This window comes from Macaca thibetana, chromosome 15 (genome assembly GCF_024542745.1).
Source record: "Macaca thibetana thibetana isolate TM-01 chromosome 15, ASM2454274v1, whole genome shotgun sequence".
In the NCBI taxonomy this organism is placed as follows: Eukaryota; Metazoa; Chordata; class Mammalia; order Primates; family Cercopithecidae; genus Macaca; species Macaca thibetana.
Window position 1 is genome coordinate 28,110,117 of NC_065592.1, and position 16,682 is coordinate 28,126,798.

A 16,682-nucleotide genomic window follows, 5' to 3' on the forward strand; every position below is an offset into this window, starting at 1 on the left:
TTTCACAATTTTAACAAAATATATATATATATGTGTGTGTGTGTGTGTGTATATATATTCTGATAGGCTAAATATTATTGCTGTATATGTGGCTCCATGTGTCTATGATTCAAGTCTGGAATTATATCACAAAAAAATAGTTTTCCAGAGAGTTTATATCAATGTATATTTATTTCCCTATACCACACCCTCATAATTTTAGAATATTATATTTTTGGTAATATTTATCAATTTTATGGACAAAAATAATATTTGTTGTTTAAATTCATGTTTTACTTGCATTTTTTTTGTTACCAGCGAATATGAACATTTTATATGCTTTTTTCTGTGAAATATATGTTCATGTCTTGAGTCATTGATAATATTGAGAATGAGTATTGTTTAGGGAACTTTACTGCCTGGGAAACAGGACTGTGAAGTTTTAAATGAATTCTCAAGGTTTTAAATCTTTAGATCTAAGGTCATACCAACATTAGACGTTATCAAATCGTGAAACACTTTATCATAACACACCAGTTGTCACAGGCATGTTGGACCTTGGGCTCCATATCAAGGAAGGATAATTGTACTGTTACCTTAGTTAAAATGCAGATGTATGTTCCATGCTTTTGTTTTTATATATTAAGGCTGTGGAGAATTCACAGAAAACTATGAGCTTATAAAAGCTAGTTAAGAGCATGATGGCATGTACCTGTAGTACCAGCCACTTAGGAGGCTGAGGTGGGAGGTTTGATTGAGCCCAGGAATTCAAGGCTACAGTTAGCCATGATAGTACCATTGTACTCCAGGCTGGGCAACAGAGCTGTCTCTAAAAATAATAACAATATATAGTAATAAAATAAAAAGTGCTTAAAATGTAAGTCATTTTTAAGGAATAAAAAAAGGAAATTCTGATAAATGCAGAATATTTTAGTCCCATAATGTTTTGATTTCATGAATTATTATTTAAAGAGCTAGAAAAAATTGGTCAAAACATTTGTAATAGTGTTATGTGCAGTAACATTTAGCACAATGCCTAAGGCAACACACATCTCAGCTGATTTGTTTTATATACTGAATAAATCGTAACTTTATGCTTCAAATTTTATAAAGTAGAACAAATTGACATGTAAAAGAAAAAGCATAGAAATCCAAATAACTTAACATTCAGGAGGACACTACAACTTTTCTTAAATAATTTTATTAGCATTTCATTTTTTCACTCAAGAATATTATATTTTACAGCTATAACATCTCACTAGTAGAGAGAGAATGCAGTGAGTCATTGAAACTCTTCGGAAGTTCAGAGCGTTATGTAGTGGTAACAGTTGATGAACACACTGCCATAATTTTGCAGGTAAAACTAGGTAGAAAAAATATAAACTAAAATAGATTAAAATATATAGCTATGTAATTTGTTATTATCTTTTCTGTAGGAAGCTTAACTATAATCTATTAGTGATTTCTTCTAAATTTTGCAAATGGGCCACAAGTGCTAAAATCATCACTGTGGAAAATGACTATAATCAAACTTCTCTGATGCCTTATGGCTTTTTAACATACTTTAAGAAGATAGGGCAAATAAAGAATATTTAATATTGTGTATTAACCTATTTTAAGTGTATTTATAGAATAATTATAGTATTGAAAGCTTTAAAAAAGCAATTTCCAGCCACTTTATTTATTACAAAGAGATAATATATTAATTGATGATTGATAATATTGAATTTCCAATCATTCATTGCATTTCCAATGTAAATAGGAGTTGTCTCTAAGTAAGCTAGTTTTTAGAGAGAGAATTTCTCTTCAAAAATTCATATAGTTTGGAATTTTCTATGTATAAATTCTTGGGTGAATCTCCCTGATACATTTGCTTGATTGGAGAACCAAATGAAAAGAAATTAATTTATTGGGGTGGGAGTAGGAGCAGAAACCAGGTTTGATGGTATGCAATATAAATATTGCAATATATTAATGGCCAATATGTGTTTTGATAAGCAAATGTTATAGGAATTATATGATGGAAAAACACAACTCTATTAGAGATTTTTAAGAGATACTATGTCTTTTATATTTAAAGTTCTTAAACAATATTTTTCTGTTTGGCAAAACTGTTTGTTTGTTTTTAGAGATAGGGTCTCACACCATTGCCCAGCCTGGAGTGCAATGACACGATCATAGCTCACTGCAGCCTCGAACTCCTGGGCTAAAGTGATCCTCCTATCTCAGCCTCCCAAGTAGCTGGGACTACAGGCATGCTCCACCACACCCAGCTAATTTTTAAATTTTTTGTAGGGACAGCGTTGTGCTATGTTGCCCAGGGTGGTCTTGAACTCTTGGCTTCAAGTGATCCTCTCACTTCAGCCTCCCAAAGTGCTGGAATTATAAGCATGAGCTACCATGCCTGGCTGGCAAAACTGTTGTAGTCCAATTATATAACTTATTGTTAGAGGAAGGTCATTTTTTGAATTCCTTATCTATCAAAAATTACTTATGTTAAAGGAAAAGGAGATTCCATACCATTAGGTAGAGATTCCCAGAAAGTCCATTAACTGCTCCTTTCTTATCTCCCCTGAATAACCATGCAGTGTACATTATCTCATAGGTTTTAAACATATTTTCTGTTGCCTTTGGAGTGACCAGATCCTAGTCCACAAAGGACTTGCATCCACAAAGGACTAGGATCTGGTTATTCCAAAGGCAATAGAAAATTGGACTAGCCTATGGAGTGCCAAACTAGGGGCACTCCATAGGCTACTTTCTTCATAACTGGGACCTTGGGAGATTCAGGAGCCTTCCTTGCTGACGCTGTCATTAGGTGTTTTATGTCTACTGTAGCTTTTCTCCTACTACTTCCTGCACGATTTTAATTTTTCCATGAAATGGGGGCTCATACCCATGCCTCTTTTCAACTTATTTGTATGTCATAGATTCTTGAAATATGATAACATAATTTCATAATAACTGTTCAACCTAATGAATTTTTACATTTTCTTTATTTTCTGATAGGATCTAGAAGAATTGAATTGTGAGAAGGCATCAGACAATATCATTATGAGGCTGATGGCATTATCATTACAGTACAGATATTGTTGGATAATTTTATATACCAAAGAAACATTAAATTCAGAGTAGGTAAACATTTCTTCATCCAAAGTTATGTTTGTATTTCTTAAGCCTAAGTCCTCTTATTTGAATGGAAATAGCTATGCAATTTTCTGTGTGCTCATCTAGTTTGCTTTAAGTCAAGGATTCTCAAGTTGGAGGTATGATCACAGGAAAACAAATTTTGGAGATGATATATTTCCTTGGACATTCTATGAAAGCCATCCTCCCCTCCCCCATCTCACTAAGAATTGCTGCTTGAAGTATTTTATTATTTTGTAATTCTGGACTTGTCCGATTTCTGTCTAACTACTGTACTAAATTTTTTGTGTACACTTGTTATCAGGTTGGTATAAGTTCGAATATAAGAGTCTAAATACCTTGGTTTTTATTCCTCCTTTTACTAACAAATAATCTCTAGCAAGTGATTTAGCCTGGTTTTACCCTTCTACCAGAACTGAAAAATAATAATTCCGGTCTAAAACCTTCATTTTGAAGAATAATAAAGGGTGTAAAACATTTTAAGCTTTGAACTTTCTTGTAAAGCATTTTAAGCTTTATCTGGAACTTGGACGTGTTCTTAGTAAATCACTGATTTGGAAATTTTTAAAAGTTGTTTTAGATTACTGTCTACCTATAGTTCTAGTAGTGCAATTGAGGTATAAGGGAGAATAAAAGGAGATTCAAACTTATTTTTACCCAGATTTTCATGAAAATAATTATCTAATACTCTGAGATAGTTTTATATTCAAGATGTAAACAGCAAATAAATATTCACAATCATATATTATAAAATATAACAATTTTCAGACCTCTAGATATCTCAGATTCATATTTTTAGAGAATGAGAACATTTAGGAAGTATCTTAATCAACTGACCAAATTAGGAAAACTGAAAATACAACAGAAATTGTTTGAATTACATTAGTGTTCATGCCATTAATTCTTGTTTGAGTGAGAGTGTCAGGGGTCCCTGAGACCATTCTGAGGTTTGATGGTTTGCTACAAGGACTCACAGAACTCAGCATATAGCTGTATTCATGGCTATAATTTATTACAGCGCAAGGTTACAATACAAAGGCCTATAATGCAAAGTCAGCAAAGGAAAAAAGCTCATGGGGCAAAGTCCAGAGGAAACTAGGAGGAAGCTTCTAAGAGTCCTCTCCTAGTAGAGTCATACAGGATATGCTTAACTTCCCCAGCAACAAACTGTTACAACACTTGTAAAATTTTCTCTACCAGACCAGCTCATTAGAGACACAATGCCCAGGGTTTTTTTTTTAAGGGCTGGTCAAGTAGGCACCCTCTGCCTGGCACTTAATCAAAGTTCTAGACTCTAAGAAGAAAAGCAGATGTTCAACAGAAACTACATTGTTTGTCAACAGTTTAGGCACAGTGTTCTTATCAGCTTCTCATATGGAAAGAGCTAATCTGAGAAAGAATTCAAAACAGGAAAGAAGAGCCAAGAAATAAAGAGAGCCATTATCTTGATGGTATTGTTTGAGTCCCAGGATCCAACAATGGCTTCCTCTGGACTTCTTCATAATGTAAGCTAGTAATTTCCTCTTTGTTGCTTAGGGTACATAAAGTGGGTAAAGGTAGTAGAACTATCTACCCACAGTTCAGCACTTACATCTGACCTGCTTAGTAACCACAGAAGGAAAAGAGAAAGATGCATTTTCTAACAGTTTAGGGAACTCTGGGAGGATTCCATGTATCCTGGTTCTGGTCATGTGTCTATGTCTGAACCTGTTACTTTGACCGGGGGGATGGAGTATTCTAGTTGGCTAGGCTTTGGTCATAAAGCCATCCCTGGAGTCAGTAAAGGGATGGGTTAAGTTCGTCCCACAACACACACCTCCCCTAACACACACACCCTTAGCATCCCCTAGATTTGACAGTATTATTAAAGAATGGAGATGGAGATGTTTTCTCAAGAGTACAGAGTGGAAAAAAACACACACAAATTTGCCACACTGGTGTTGTCTTAGCTAGGTTATTCTAAAAATATTATGAAATGTGGAAAACAAAATTAATTTTTAATAAATATAATCTAATATCAAATGAATAGAAATATAGTAATATAATTCTTTGTAGGTATCCACTTACAGAAAAGACACTTCATCACCTAGCACTGATTTATGCAGCTTTGGTTTCATTTGGGCTAAACTCTGAAGAACTGGATGTAAAGGTATTCTTTTCCTATGTGTTTCTTCATAAGTATTTTTTATAAACCAAAATTATACTCAAATTTAAGTGCCCAATGAGAAAAAAGTGTTAAGCAAATGAGTTAAAAACTGTTTAAAAGCTAAATAAAGAATAGTTTTCAAATTAATAAATATTTTATCATTATTCTATTCCAAAAGGCTTTAGTTTAATGAATTTAAAATCATATTTCGTCTCTTTATTACTACTCAGATGTTTTCTAAACATAGCAGGATATGAATAAAAATAAATATCCCTTGATTTAAAATGTTCCTTATGAAAGATGTACTAAGCTTGTATCTGCTGTAAATGGAACTCTTAAGACATATACTAGAGGTAATATATTGGTGATCTCTAATCATTCTCTTTCCTTGGTCCCCTTTTTCAGTGTCCCGCTCTGAAATTTAGACATTTGTCCAAGTTCAGGGCTCAGCACTGTTCCATTATCATATTACATTCTCTTCTTTATGAAATTAGAGATTTCCACAGATTTTGCTTTCATTTCTGAGTATAATTCTTAAAGTTTTCTTGACATTTCTTAAGGTCTGCACCTGTATTCTAGCAGACTACTGGGAATCCCACGTGAATATCCAACAAGTACTTCAAACTCTACATGTCCAAAACACAGCTTCTCATCCTCCCACAAGCTTAGTTTATGGTATCATTATTCCAATTTATTTGGTAGCTAAATCTTCTTTTTAACTCTGCAGTGTCTCTAGAATATGTCTCTCCTTCTACTTCTGCTATTTCCCTAAATTCAGGTCTTTGTCACCTCACAGTTGGATTTTTAAAGTAGCTTCCTAACTAATATCCCTTTTCTACTCTTTCCCCACTTCAATCCATCACATATAGACACCAATTACATTCCCAAAATAAAGCTGTGAATATTTCACTCACTAGACTATAAGCTCCTTAAAGGTAAGGAAACATGTTTATTCATTTTTTTAATTCCTGGAACCTAGCACAATGCTGGGTACATAGTAGTCTCTTGATAAAAATTTGCTGTTGATTTGAATTTCTTGAATCAAAGACTGTCCATAGCTTCTACTTAAATCAACATAAAGTTCAAACTCTGCTGGATTCAAACTCTTCCACAATGTGGCCCTTAGCGATTCCTTCTTTAACATTATTGTACTCACTATTTACTGAATATGCCTCCATACTGTCACCTCTCAGCCTTTGCACAAACATGTCATTCTGGCCTGCCTTCCCCCAGGAATATTACTGTCCCATTCTCTTACCACTAACTGTCAGAGTTCTACCTGTCTTTCACTGCCCAGTTCAAACACTACCTATTTTAAGAGACTTGCCCCACATCATGCTACCTGACTTCAAACTATACTACAAGGCTACATTAACCAAAACAGCATGGTACTGGTACCAAAACAGAGATATAGACCAATGGAACAGAACAGAGCCCTCAGAAATAATATCACACATCTACAACCATCTGATCTTTGACAAACCTGACAAAAACAAGAAATGGGGAAAGGATTCCCTATTTAATAAATGGTGCTGGGAAAACTGGCTAGCCATATGTAGAAAGCTGAAACTGAATCCATTCCTTACACCTTATACAAAAATTAATTCAAGATGGATTAAAGACTTAAATGTTAGACCTAAAACCATAAAAACCCTAGAAGAAAACCTAGGCAATACCATTTAGGACATAGGCGTGGGCAAGGACTTCATGTTTAAAACACCAAAAGCAATGGCAACAAAAGCCGAAATTGACAAATGGAATCTAATTAAACTAAAGGGCTTCTGCACAGCAAAAGAAACTACCATCAGAGTGAACAGGCAACCTACAGAATGGGAGAAGATTTTTACAATCTACCCATCTGACAAAGGGCTAATATCCAGAATCTACAAAGAACTTAAACAAATTTACAAGAAAAAAGCAAACGACCCCATCAAAAGTGGGCAAAGGATAGGAACAGACACTTCTCAAACAAAGACATTTATGCAGCCAACAGACACATGAAAAAATGCTCATCGTCACTGGCCATCAGAGAAATGCAAATCAAAACCACAATGAAATACCATCTCACACAAGTTAGAATGGCAGTCATTAAAAAGTCAGCAAACAACAGGTGTTGGAGAGGCTGTGGAGAAATAGGAACACTTTTACACTGTTGGTGGGACTGTAAACTAGTTCAACCATTGTGGAAGACAGTGTGGCGATTCCTCAAGGATCTAGAACTAGAAATATCATTTGACCCAGCCATCCCATTACTGGGTATATACCCAAAGGATTCTAAATCATGCTGCTATAAAGACACATGCACATGTATGTTTATTTGCTACTATTCACAGTAGCAAAGACTTGGAACCAACCCAAATGTCCATCAATGATAGACTGGATTAAGAAAATGTGGCATGGCCGGGCACGGTGGCTCATGCCTGTAATCCCAGCACTTTGGGAGGCTGAGGCGGGCAGATCACAAGGTCAGGAGATCCAGACCATCCTGACTAACACAGTGAAACCCCGTCTCTACTAAAAATATATAAAATTAGCGGAGCATGGTGGCATGCACCTGTAGTCCCAGCTACTCGGGAGGCTGAGGCAGGAGAATGGTGTGAACCCGGGAGGCGAAGCTTGCAGTGAGCTGAGATTGCGCCACTGCACTCCAGCCTGGGCAACAGAGCAAGACTCTGTCTCAAAAGAAAAAAAAAAAAGAAAATGTGGCACATATACACCATGGAATACCATGCAGCCATAAAAGAGGATGAGTTCATGTCCGTTGTAGGGACATGGATGAAGCTGGAAACCATCATTCTGAGCAAACTATTGTAAGGACAGAAAACCAAACACTGCATGTTCTCACCCATAGATGGGAATCGAACAATGAGAACACTTGGACACAGGATGGGGAACATCACACACCGGGGACTGTCGTGGAGTGGGGGAAGGGAGAGGGATAGCATTAGGAGATATACCTAATGTAAATGACGAGTTAATGGGGGCAGCACTCCAATATGGCCCATGTATACATATGTAACAAACCTGCACGTTGTGCACATGTACCCTAGAACTTAAAGTATAATAATTAAAAAAGAAAGAAAGAAACTTGCCCCAGTCCTACTCTCTCAGGATACATCTCTCCTTCCATTCTCCTGCTAATACTTCATATCTTTATTATAGTATGGGGATATTTATTCATATATCTTCCACCCTGAAGGGTAAGAATGAGGTTCTTTTTATTTGTAAAACCTAGCAGCTAGCATAGTGCTTTGCACAAAGCAAAAACATTCAATAAATGTCTACTAAGTGGAATTCAATCAAAGTACCGCTTGCTAAGAAAATCAACAAATGATCTGTTTGAACTGGAATTCCAGATAATTTTGTTTCTGTGCTGCATACTAAACAAAAATAAAATTCTTAGAAAAGTTACCTAAATAAGTGAATGACAAATGTAAATTTGTCTCTAGTGAGGTCTTACCACTTATTTAGCCTCTTCTCTTCCCAGCTCAGGGTAAACCATTACGGGCAAAATATGCTTTAGAAAAATTTTTTCCTCTATACAGGGGGCATATGATATCAGTGAATGATCCTATATTCAAGTACAGTCACATGGCCCAGGAAGGGCATGATCCAAAGAAGGCATTTGGGGATGAAATAGGAGTACTGCGTAGGAGCAATCCATTCCAAACAAGTCTGTTTCCATCTGGATCAAACTATTCTAAAAGCTTTTCAGGTTTTACATAATAATCTAAAAAGCAGGTCATTTTTTCAATGGATGTTGAGAGGCAACTGCGGTCAATTTGCTCTTACTCTATTATCAGTATGTCCTCAGTACTCATAAGCCTCCTGTTTTCCTGACTTGATGACATTGCTGTATTAAAGGAGGCTCCCTGGACTCATACTATTTTAGAACATATTGTTGCTTTACCTTACTTTATTTAGTAGCATGGCTTTTGATCTCTTAGATCACATCAGGACCATTAGCACCTTTTCATTTTCAGGCATCTGAAGGACCTGCAAATCAAGGAAGTATTAGGAAGTTTAAGAATATTTTCTTAAATTAAAAGAAAATACTGCCTGTAATCCCAGCACTTTGGGAGGCCGAGACGGGTGGATCACGAGGTCAGGAGATCGAGACCATCCTGGCTAACACGGTGAAACCCCGTCTCTACTAAAAAAAAAAAAAAAAATACAAAAAACTAGCCGGGCGAGATGGCAGGCGCCTGTAGTCCCAGCTACTCGGGAGGCTGAGGCAGGAGAATGGCGTAAACCCGGGAGGCAGAGCTTGCAGTGAGCTGAGATCCAGCCACGGCACTCCAGCCTGGGCCACAGAGCGAGACTCCGTCTCAAAAAAAAAAAAAAGAAAGAAAATACTGCTAGTAGTGTTATGCTAAGTGTTATTCCAATTTTTTAAAAGTTCTGTAATTTTCTTATGAACCGTCTTTGTAAGAAAATGCATAAATACACACGTGCAAAATTTTTCAAACAAATTAAGGAGGTTCCTGAATTCCCAAATCTAGCCATGAGCCCCAGAATTCCTGCCCTAATAAATTAATCATCATTACCACCATCATAAAATTATGGCTTTTAACCCTTTTCCCATTTGCCCTGAGAATCCTCGCCAGCCAGGCTTGTTGCTGCAGTGTTTACCCCGAGATAACTTTGCCACGCAATATCTCGTTTTTATTATTATTTTTGCATACTCTAGTATATCAACTTAGGAAACAAAAGACATCTTTCTATTTATAGCATTCTATTTTTAGTAGTGGTATTTCCATTACAAAATATAGTAATTCTCAATCCCTGAAAATGTCAAATCCTAGAAAACATAGCATTCCTACTTGTGACGTTAACATCATTCTCAAACAGTTGTTGGCTGAAGAGTCCATTGATGAATCTGATTTTTCTGAAATAGAAAATTCTCATGATTCAGATGATTCTGATGTTAGTTCTGTTTAGAAATAACTCCAAGCACAGTTTTTATATTTTATTTTCACATCAAAAATCAGTCAGATTTGCTTCAGCCTCAAAGAGCATGTTTATGTAAAATTAAATGAGTGCTGCACTTTTTTTTCCTAAATGGGAAAAGGTTAAAATAAAGTTTATATATTTAAATGAAAGTGTCATATCTTCTCAAAACATCCAAAACTAGCAATTAAGTACATTTGGAATTGAACAATGTATTTCTGTGTACTCTCCCTATATAATGTCATTTAAAGAAAATCCTTTAAAATGCATGTACTCCCCAGGTGTGTACTAACCGTTTTGTATTTGTTATTCTTATAAAAGGAAAAAAAATCATAATTATTTTGTGAGATTTCTATGGTTTACTAAATTTCCACTATGGTACAGGATATTTATATTTCCAAGATAGGATTATTTGGGGCAGTATTTCTCTGTTCACATTAAACTGCTAACTCATGAACTATCTTTCCTTCAATCAAATTTAAAAGATGAAGAAGAAAAGAAAGAAATGAAAGCAGAAGAAGGCTGACATTTCAGAAGAGAGAAGGGAATGGAGGAAAATGGTGTCAGACAGGAAACAGAGGATATGATGAAATTATTTTTTCTTTACTTTTTCTCTTACTACTGTACTAATGGGAAAAATATTTTTTAGAATTGTGTAATATACAGAAACACCACATTTTTGGCAGGGGTATCTTAGAATCAGTAAGCCAATATTAGATGAGCAATTCCCAAAATGCTGGGAATGACTACTCTAAATCAAAACCTGATTTTTTCTTTTTTGAATACAAGATCAAATTCATTTATAAGTATCCTTATTTTTGAACTTTGTCTTTGAAAAATCTTGCACTATATTTTTAAAATTCTTATTTTAATTGAAAACTATTAGGTTTAACTTTTGGAAACAGCAAACTAGTAATATTACTAGTGATATTCAAATTGCTGATTTTTCTAATATAGTTGAAATATAACACTATATTTTAATGACTCTATTACTAAATGCCAAATGAAATGAAAATGATTTTGTTCCAAAAGTTAAAAATACAAGGATATCACATTTAAATAAGGAAGGAAAATTGGTTGTCCTCATAAATAAAATGTCCTGGATGTAGGATAAACCAACAGTTTCTATCTAAAATAGTGTTAAAGATTAGAATCTGCTGTTGTTTAATTTTATCTTCTAATTACAAACTATTTTTTTTAATATTATATTTTGCTTCCTAGTATTTCCTATAATCTAATATAAAAAATTTTTTTTAGCTTGTAATTGCCCCAGGAGTAGAAGCAACTGCCTTGATAATTCGACAAATTGCTGACCACAATTTAATGACCTCAAAGAGAGATCCTCATGAATGGTTGGATAAATCCTGGCTTGAAGTTTCACCATCTGAGGTATATTTTCTAAATGTATAAATTAGATATTTGCAAAACAAATATAAAAACCTGTATTTGAATTTACTTTCTGGTAACATTTTTCCCCCAAATGTCTCAAATTGAGTCGTAGGTACAATGACAAAAATTTTAATCTGCTGCAATGAGTAAAATAAAATGGATCACTTTCGAAAGACTACTGACTATTTCTTAAACTCTTTTCTAGGAAGAAATGTACGTACTTGTAGAATAAAATGGATCACTTTCAAAAGACTACTGACTATTTCTTAAACTATTTTCTAGGAAGAAATGTACTTACTTGATTTTCCATGTGTTAACCCACTGGTGGCTCAGCTCATGCTAAATAAAGGACCTTCACTGCATTGGATATTATTAGCAACTCTGTGTCAACTTCAGGAACTCCTACCTGAAGTCCCAGAAAAAGTGTTAAAGGTTAGTTATTTGAGATCTGTATTATGATAGGAATTTATTTCCTTTCTATTTGAGTATCTATTCTTACAATAGGATTTTTTAAATGAAGGTATACAAGTTTAATTGTTTTGGACTTCAAATAGCAAAGAAATAATTTACTTGAGCTAAATTTCATACAGACTTTCATTAGCTATCAATTATACATTTTATTTTATTTTATTATTTATTTATTTATTGTTTTTGAGACGGAGTTTCACTCTTGTTGCCCAGGCTGGAGTGCAATGGTGCAATCTCAGCTCACTGCAACCTCCACCTCCCAGGTTCAAGAGATTTTCCTGCCTCAGCCTCCCAAGGAGCTGGGATTATAGGCATACACCACCATGCCCGGCTAATTTTGAAATTTTTTTTTTTTAGTAGAGATGGGGTTTCACCATGTTGGTCAGTCTGGTCTCGAACTCCTGACCTCAGGTGATCCACCCACTTTGGCCTCCCAAAGTGCTGGGATTACAGTATTTTTTCTTTTTTTGAGATGGAGTCTCTCTCTGTCACCTAGGCTGGAGTGCAGTGGCTTGATCTCAGCTCACTACAATCTCCACTTCCTGGATTCAAGCGATTCTCGTGCCTCAGCCTCCCGACCAGCTGGGACTGCAGGTGTGCACCACCATACCTGGCTAAGTTTCGTACTTTTAGTGGAGACAGAGTTTCACCATGTTGGCCAGGCTGGTTTTGAACTTCTGACCTCAGGTGATCTAACAGCCTTGGCCTCCCAAAATGCTAGGATTACAGGCATGAGCCATAAACCTCAGCCTGTATTATACATTCTAAAGCTATTTTATACAGATAAATTCAATATAATCAGCTTTAAATCATTTTGGAATATTGTGCTCACAGAAAATTCAATTATATACCCTATTCACATGTATTTACATTACCTCTTCCAAACAGTCCTAACACACACTTCATTGTAGCTGTAAAGATAACTTTAGCCTTACTGGTAATATTTTAGAATTCTTATCAAGGAAAGAGTATTCATGTATAAGATAATAGTATTCTTATCAAGGAAATAGTATACATGTAGAATTGTATAACTAAAAATTCTATTGTATTTGCTGTGAGCTTAAAATTGTTCTGAAAAATAGACTATTAAAAAATCTATTACAAGTGATTAGAAAATATGTATGAATTACAATGAGTTTTTCTTTTAATAGAACCTAATGATTTCACGTTGTTAATACCTGGATCAATGTAATATCTATGAATAGACTACTTATTTATATTTTGCCTTCTTTCCATATAGATAAGCATCATTATTCATATTTACTAAACTCATGTTTGCATTATATTAATTCATTTTTTAGCATTTTTGTAGCATCACTTCCCTATTCAAGATTAGTTCTTCTTCTGTAACAAAATCACCACAAATTTCATCACCTCAGGACAATAGGAATCGGATTAGTACCTCGTCTTCTCGGAGTTCAGCTTCTGATTTAGATTCTGTCATTCAAGAACATAATGAATATTATCAGTATTTAGGATTAGGAGAGACAGTGCAGGAAGACAAAACCACCACTTTGAATGACAATTCTTCCATTATGGAACTAAAAGAAATCTCAGGTTTTTTACCACTTGTGACTTCATATAATCAGACCAGCTACTGGAAAGACTCTAGTTGTAAACCTAATATAGTGCAGAATACTCCTTTTCTAATTAATATAGAATCAAGGAGACCGGCTTATAACTCCTTTCTAAACCACAGTGATTCAGAGTCAGATGTCTTTTCTTTGGGTCTAACACAAATGAACTGTGAAACTATAAAATCACCAAGTGACGCTCAGAAGAGAGTGTCAATTGTCCCCCGTTTTATAAATTCTCAGAAAAGGAGAACACATGAAGCAAAAGGTTTCATAAATAAAGAAGGATCTGACCCTATCTTTTCACTAGAGGGCTCTCATTCTCCTCTTCATTGGAACTTAAAGAAAACTATATGGGAACAAGAGAATCACCCGTTCAACTTACAATATGGTGCAGAGCAGACTACATGTAACAAATTGTACTCTCAGAAAGGTAATTTATTCACTGATCAGCAAAAATGTCTATCAGATGAGTTCGAAGGCCTCACATGTGAAAGTTCAAATGATGAGACTTTCTGGAGAGAATTACCATCTGTCCCCAGTTTGGATTTATTTTGTGCTTCTGATTCTAATGCAAATCAAAAAGAATTCAACAGCCTTTATTTCTACCAAAGAGCTGGAAAAAGTTTAGGACAGAAAAGGCATCCTGAATCTTCATTTAACTCAGGAGACAAGGAATCATTAACAGGTAACACTATCCAATAGTTGATAAAACTACTCTCAAATTTAATTTTAAAAGAGAAAACCATCTCCAAATTTAACCTTTTTTTTTGTTTTAATTACTACACTTAAAAAACTTCTCTAATAACTGTTGAGTAAAAGAGAAACTCTAAACTCTAAAATAAATGCAAAGAAAATATACTGTGTTAAATTCTTATAGCCTTAAGTGAACTAAGCATTCAACTTAAGAAGTTAAAAATAAAAGCAGTGCAACTCTAAGTAAAGCAGGAGACTAAAATCAACAAAGATTAAACAGAGGAATCAGTGAATTAGAAAATTAACCTCTTTGTGGGGTAGGTATATTTAATTGAACATTTATTAACAGAGCCTAATTAGGTGCCAGTCTCTATTCTATGTCCTTTATTGGATTATTTACTTTAATTCTAACAATTCTATTAAATAGGCACTATTATTAGCTCCATTCTGGTGGAAGTTTTTGAGTTGTCTGAACATTTAAGCTTATCAAATTTTTAAAAGAACAATTTAATTTTCTTATTTCTAGTGATTCTAGCTTTTCTTTCAGTGTCATTTCGTATTACATTGGCCCAAGCATCTAAAACATAATATTAAGTTCTAACGGCCATACAAAGGTGGCCTTCCCCAGGATAGGAGAAAAAGGGGAGGCCAGAGGGAAGCTGAAGTTTCAAACTTCTTTTTTTCATAGGTTTTTTTGTGAGGCCTGAGAGGGGCCAGGAAAATCTTGTATTCTTTGTTTTGTTTTAAAAAGACCTCCCAGATTTTATAAGCTCCAGGACTTGTAATACTTGGATTTGCTCTAGTTTAATAGTTACAACTTGTTTTGTTCCTCACTTTAATGGGAAGTATTCTGTGTCTAGTCTTGTAAAAACTTCTGTGAAAAATAGATGCTAAATTTTATCCAAACTCATTTTAGTACATATTGGGAAAAATCAAATGTGTTTTCTCTATTGACCTATTCATGTCAAAGATTATATTCACAGGTTTACTAGTATTAAATTATCTTTGCCATTTCTGTGATAAACATAACTGGTTTTTGAGGGATGATTCTTTATTTTTTAAATTTTTATATTTTTGTTTTATTTAATATTTCATGCTACCTTGTCTAAGAGATTTTTTTTTTTTTTGTAAGACAGGGTCTCCCTCTGTGGCCCAGGCTGGAGTGCAGTGGCATGATCGGCTCACTGCCACCCCTACCTTTCGGGCTCAAGCGATCCTCCCGTCTTAGCCACCCAAGTAGCTGGGATTACAGGCACACACCACCATGCCTGGCTAATTTGTTGCTATTTTTAGTAGAGACAGGGTTTTGTTATGTTGTCCAGGCTGGTCTCGAACTCCTGGGCTTAAGCGATCTACCCGCCTTGGTCTCCCACAGTGCTGGGATTACAGGAGTGAGCCACTGGGCCCGGCCTAAGAGATTCTTTTAACATGCTGTTAAATATGGTAGCTAATATTTATTTATGATTTTCATGTCTACATTCATGATATTAGATTGTGTTCTTTATTTGTGCCTTATCACATTTTGACATAAAGGTTATGCTAACTTCATAAACTGGATGAAAATTTCATATTTTTCTACTCTGAAACAAAATATGCATGTGAATTACTATATGTTCTTGAACACAGGGCACTCCAGTATATAACCTCCCATTTTTCAATGAGAAGACCCAGAAGTCGTTTTTAAATAAATTCTAACATTAAATGTTAGAAAAAGCTTAAAGCTTATAGGTATATGAGTAGAATGGTCAAACATCTACCTATATTTTAATTCATTAATTTAGTTATATATTTTTAAATCACATACTCCATAAAATAATGTCAATTTAGAAACATTAATTTCTTCCAGTTTCCAAGTTATTTCCATGAGATAATTTTATTCAAACATTTCACATGACTCTTTGATACTAATATCTACATTCAATATGACAAATTTTATTTAACTGGTTTTCCATAGTACATCATTACCTCCAAATACATTGCTTAAGATACAACACTTTTTGAATTAATATTGGCACAGCCCTGGAAAATTTATCCAAAGCCATTAGCATAACCCATAACCTCAAGATAATTTTCCATTTGTCCTGAAGTGTATATATGGGATCTCCGTGATATAATTGCTTACTACATTGCTTTATTTTTATTTTTTGCCATGTCTGTTTAACAAAATACATTGCTTTTAAAACTTATTCTTATTATTATTATTATTGACAGAGTCTTGCTGTGTCACCCAGGCTGAATCATCCTTCCTCAACCTCTTGAGTAGCTGGGACGAAAGGCACGCACCATCACACCCAGCTAATTTTTGTATTTTTTATAAAGGCAAGGTCTTGCCA

General features: G+C 34.7%; 1 protein-coding gene across 9 annotated transcripts in view; it reads left to right on the top strand.

The window, feature by feature from the left end:
* The window catches only part of SHOC1 (shortage in chiasmata 1), a 98,510-nt gene that overhangs the window by 79,232 nt on the left and 2,596 nt on the right, over positions 1-16,682 (top strand). For all 9 annotated transcript variants that reach the window (XM_050761415.1, XM_050761414.1, XM_050761416.1 and 6 more), the window contains 6 exons: positions 1,225-1,336; positions 2,989-3,110; positions 5,182-5,275; positions 11,480-11,611; positions 11,894-12,043; positions 13,381-14,341. In XM_050761415.1, the coding sequence (XP_050617372.1) occupies positions 1,225-1,336; positions 2,989-3,110; positions 5,182-5,275; positions 11,480-11,611; positions 11,894-12,043; positions 13,381-14,341 (1,571 nt within the window). The remainder of the gene's footprint in view (positions 1-1,224; positions 1,337-2,988; positions 3,111-5,181; positions 5,276-11,479; positions 11,612-11,893; positions 12,044-13,380; positions 14,342-16,682) is intronic.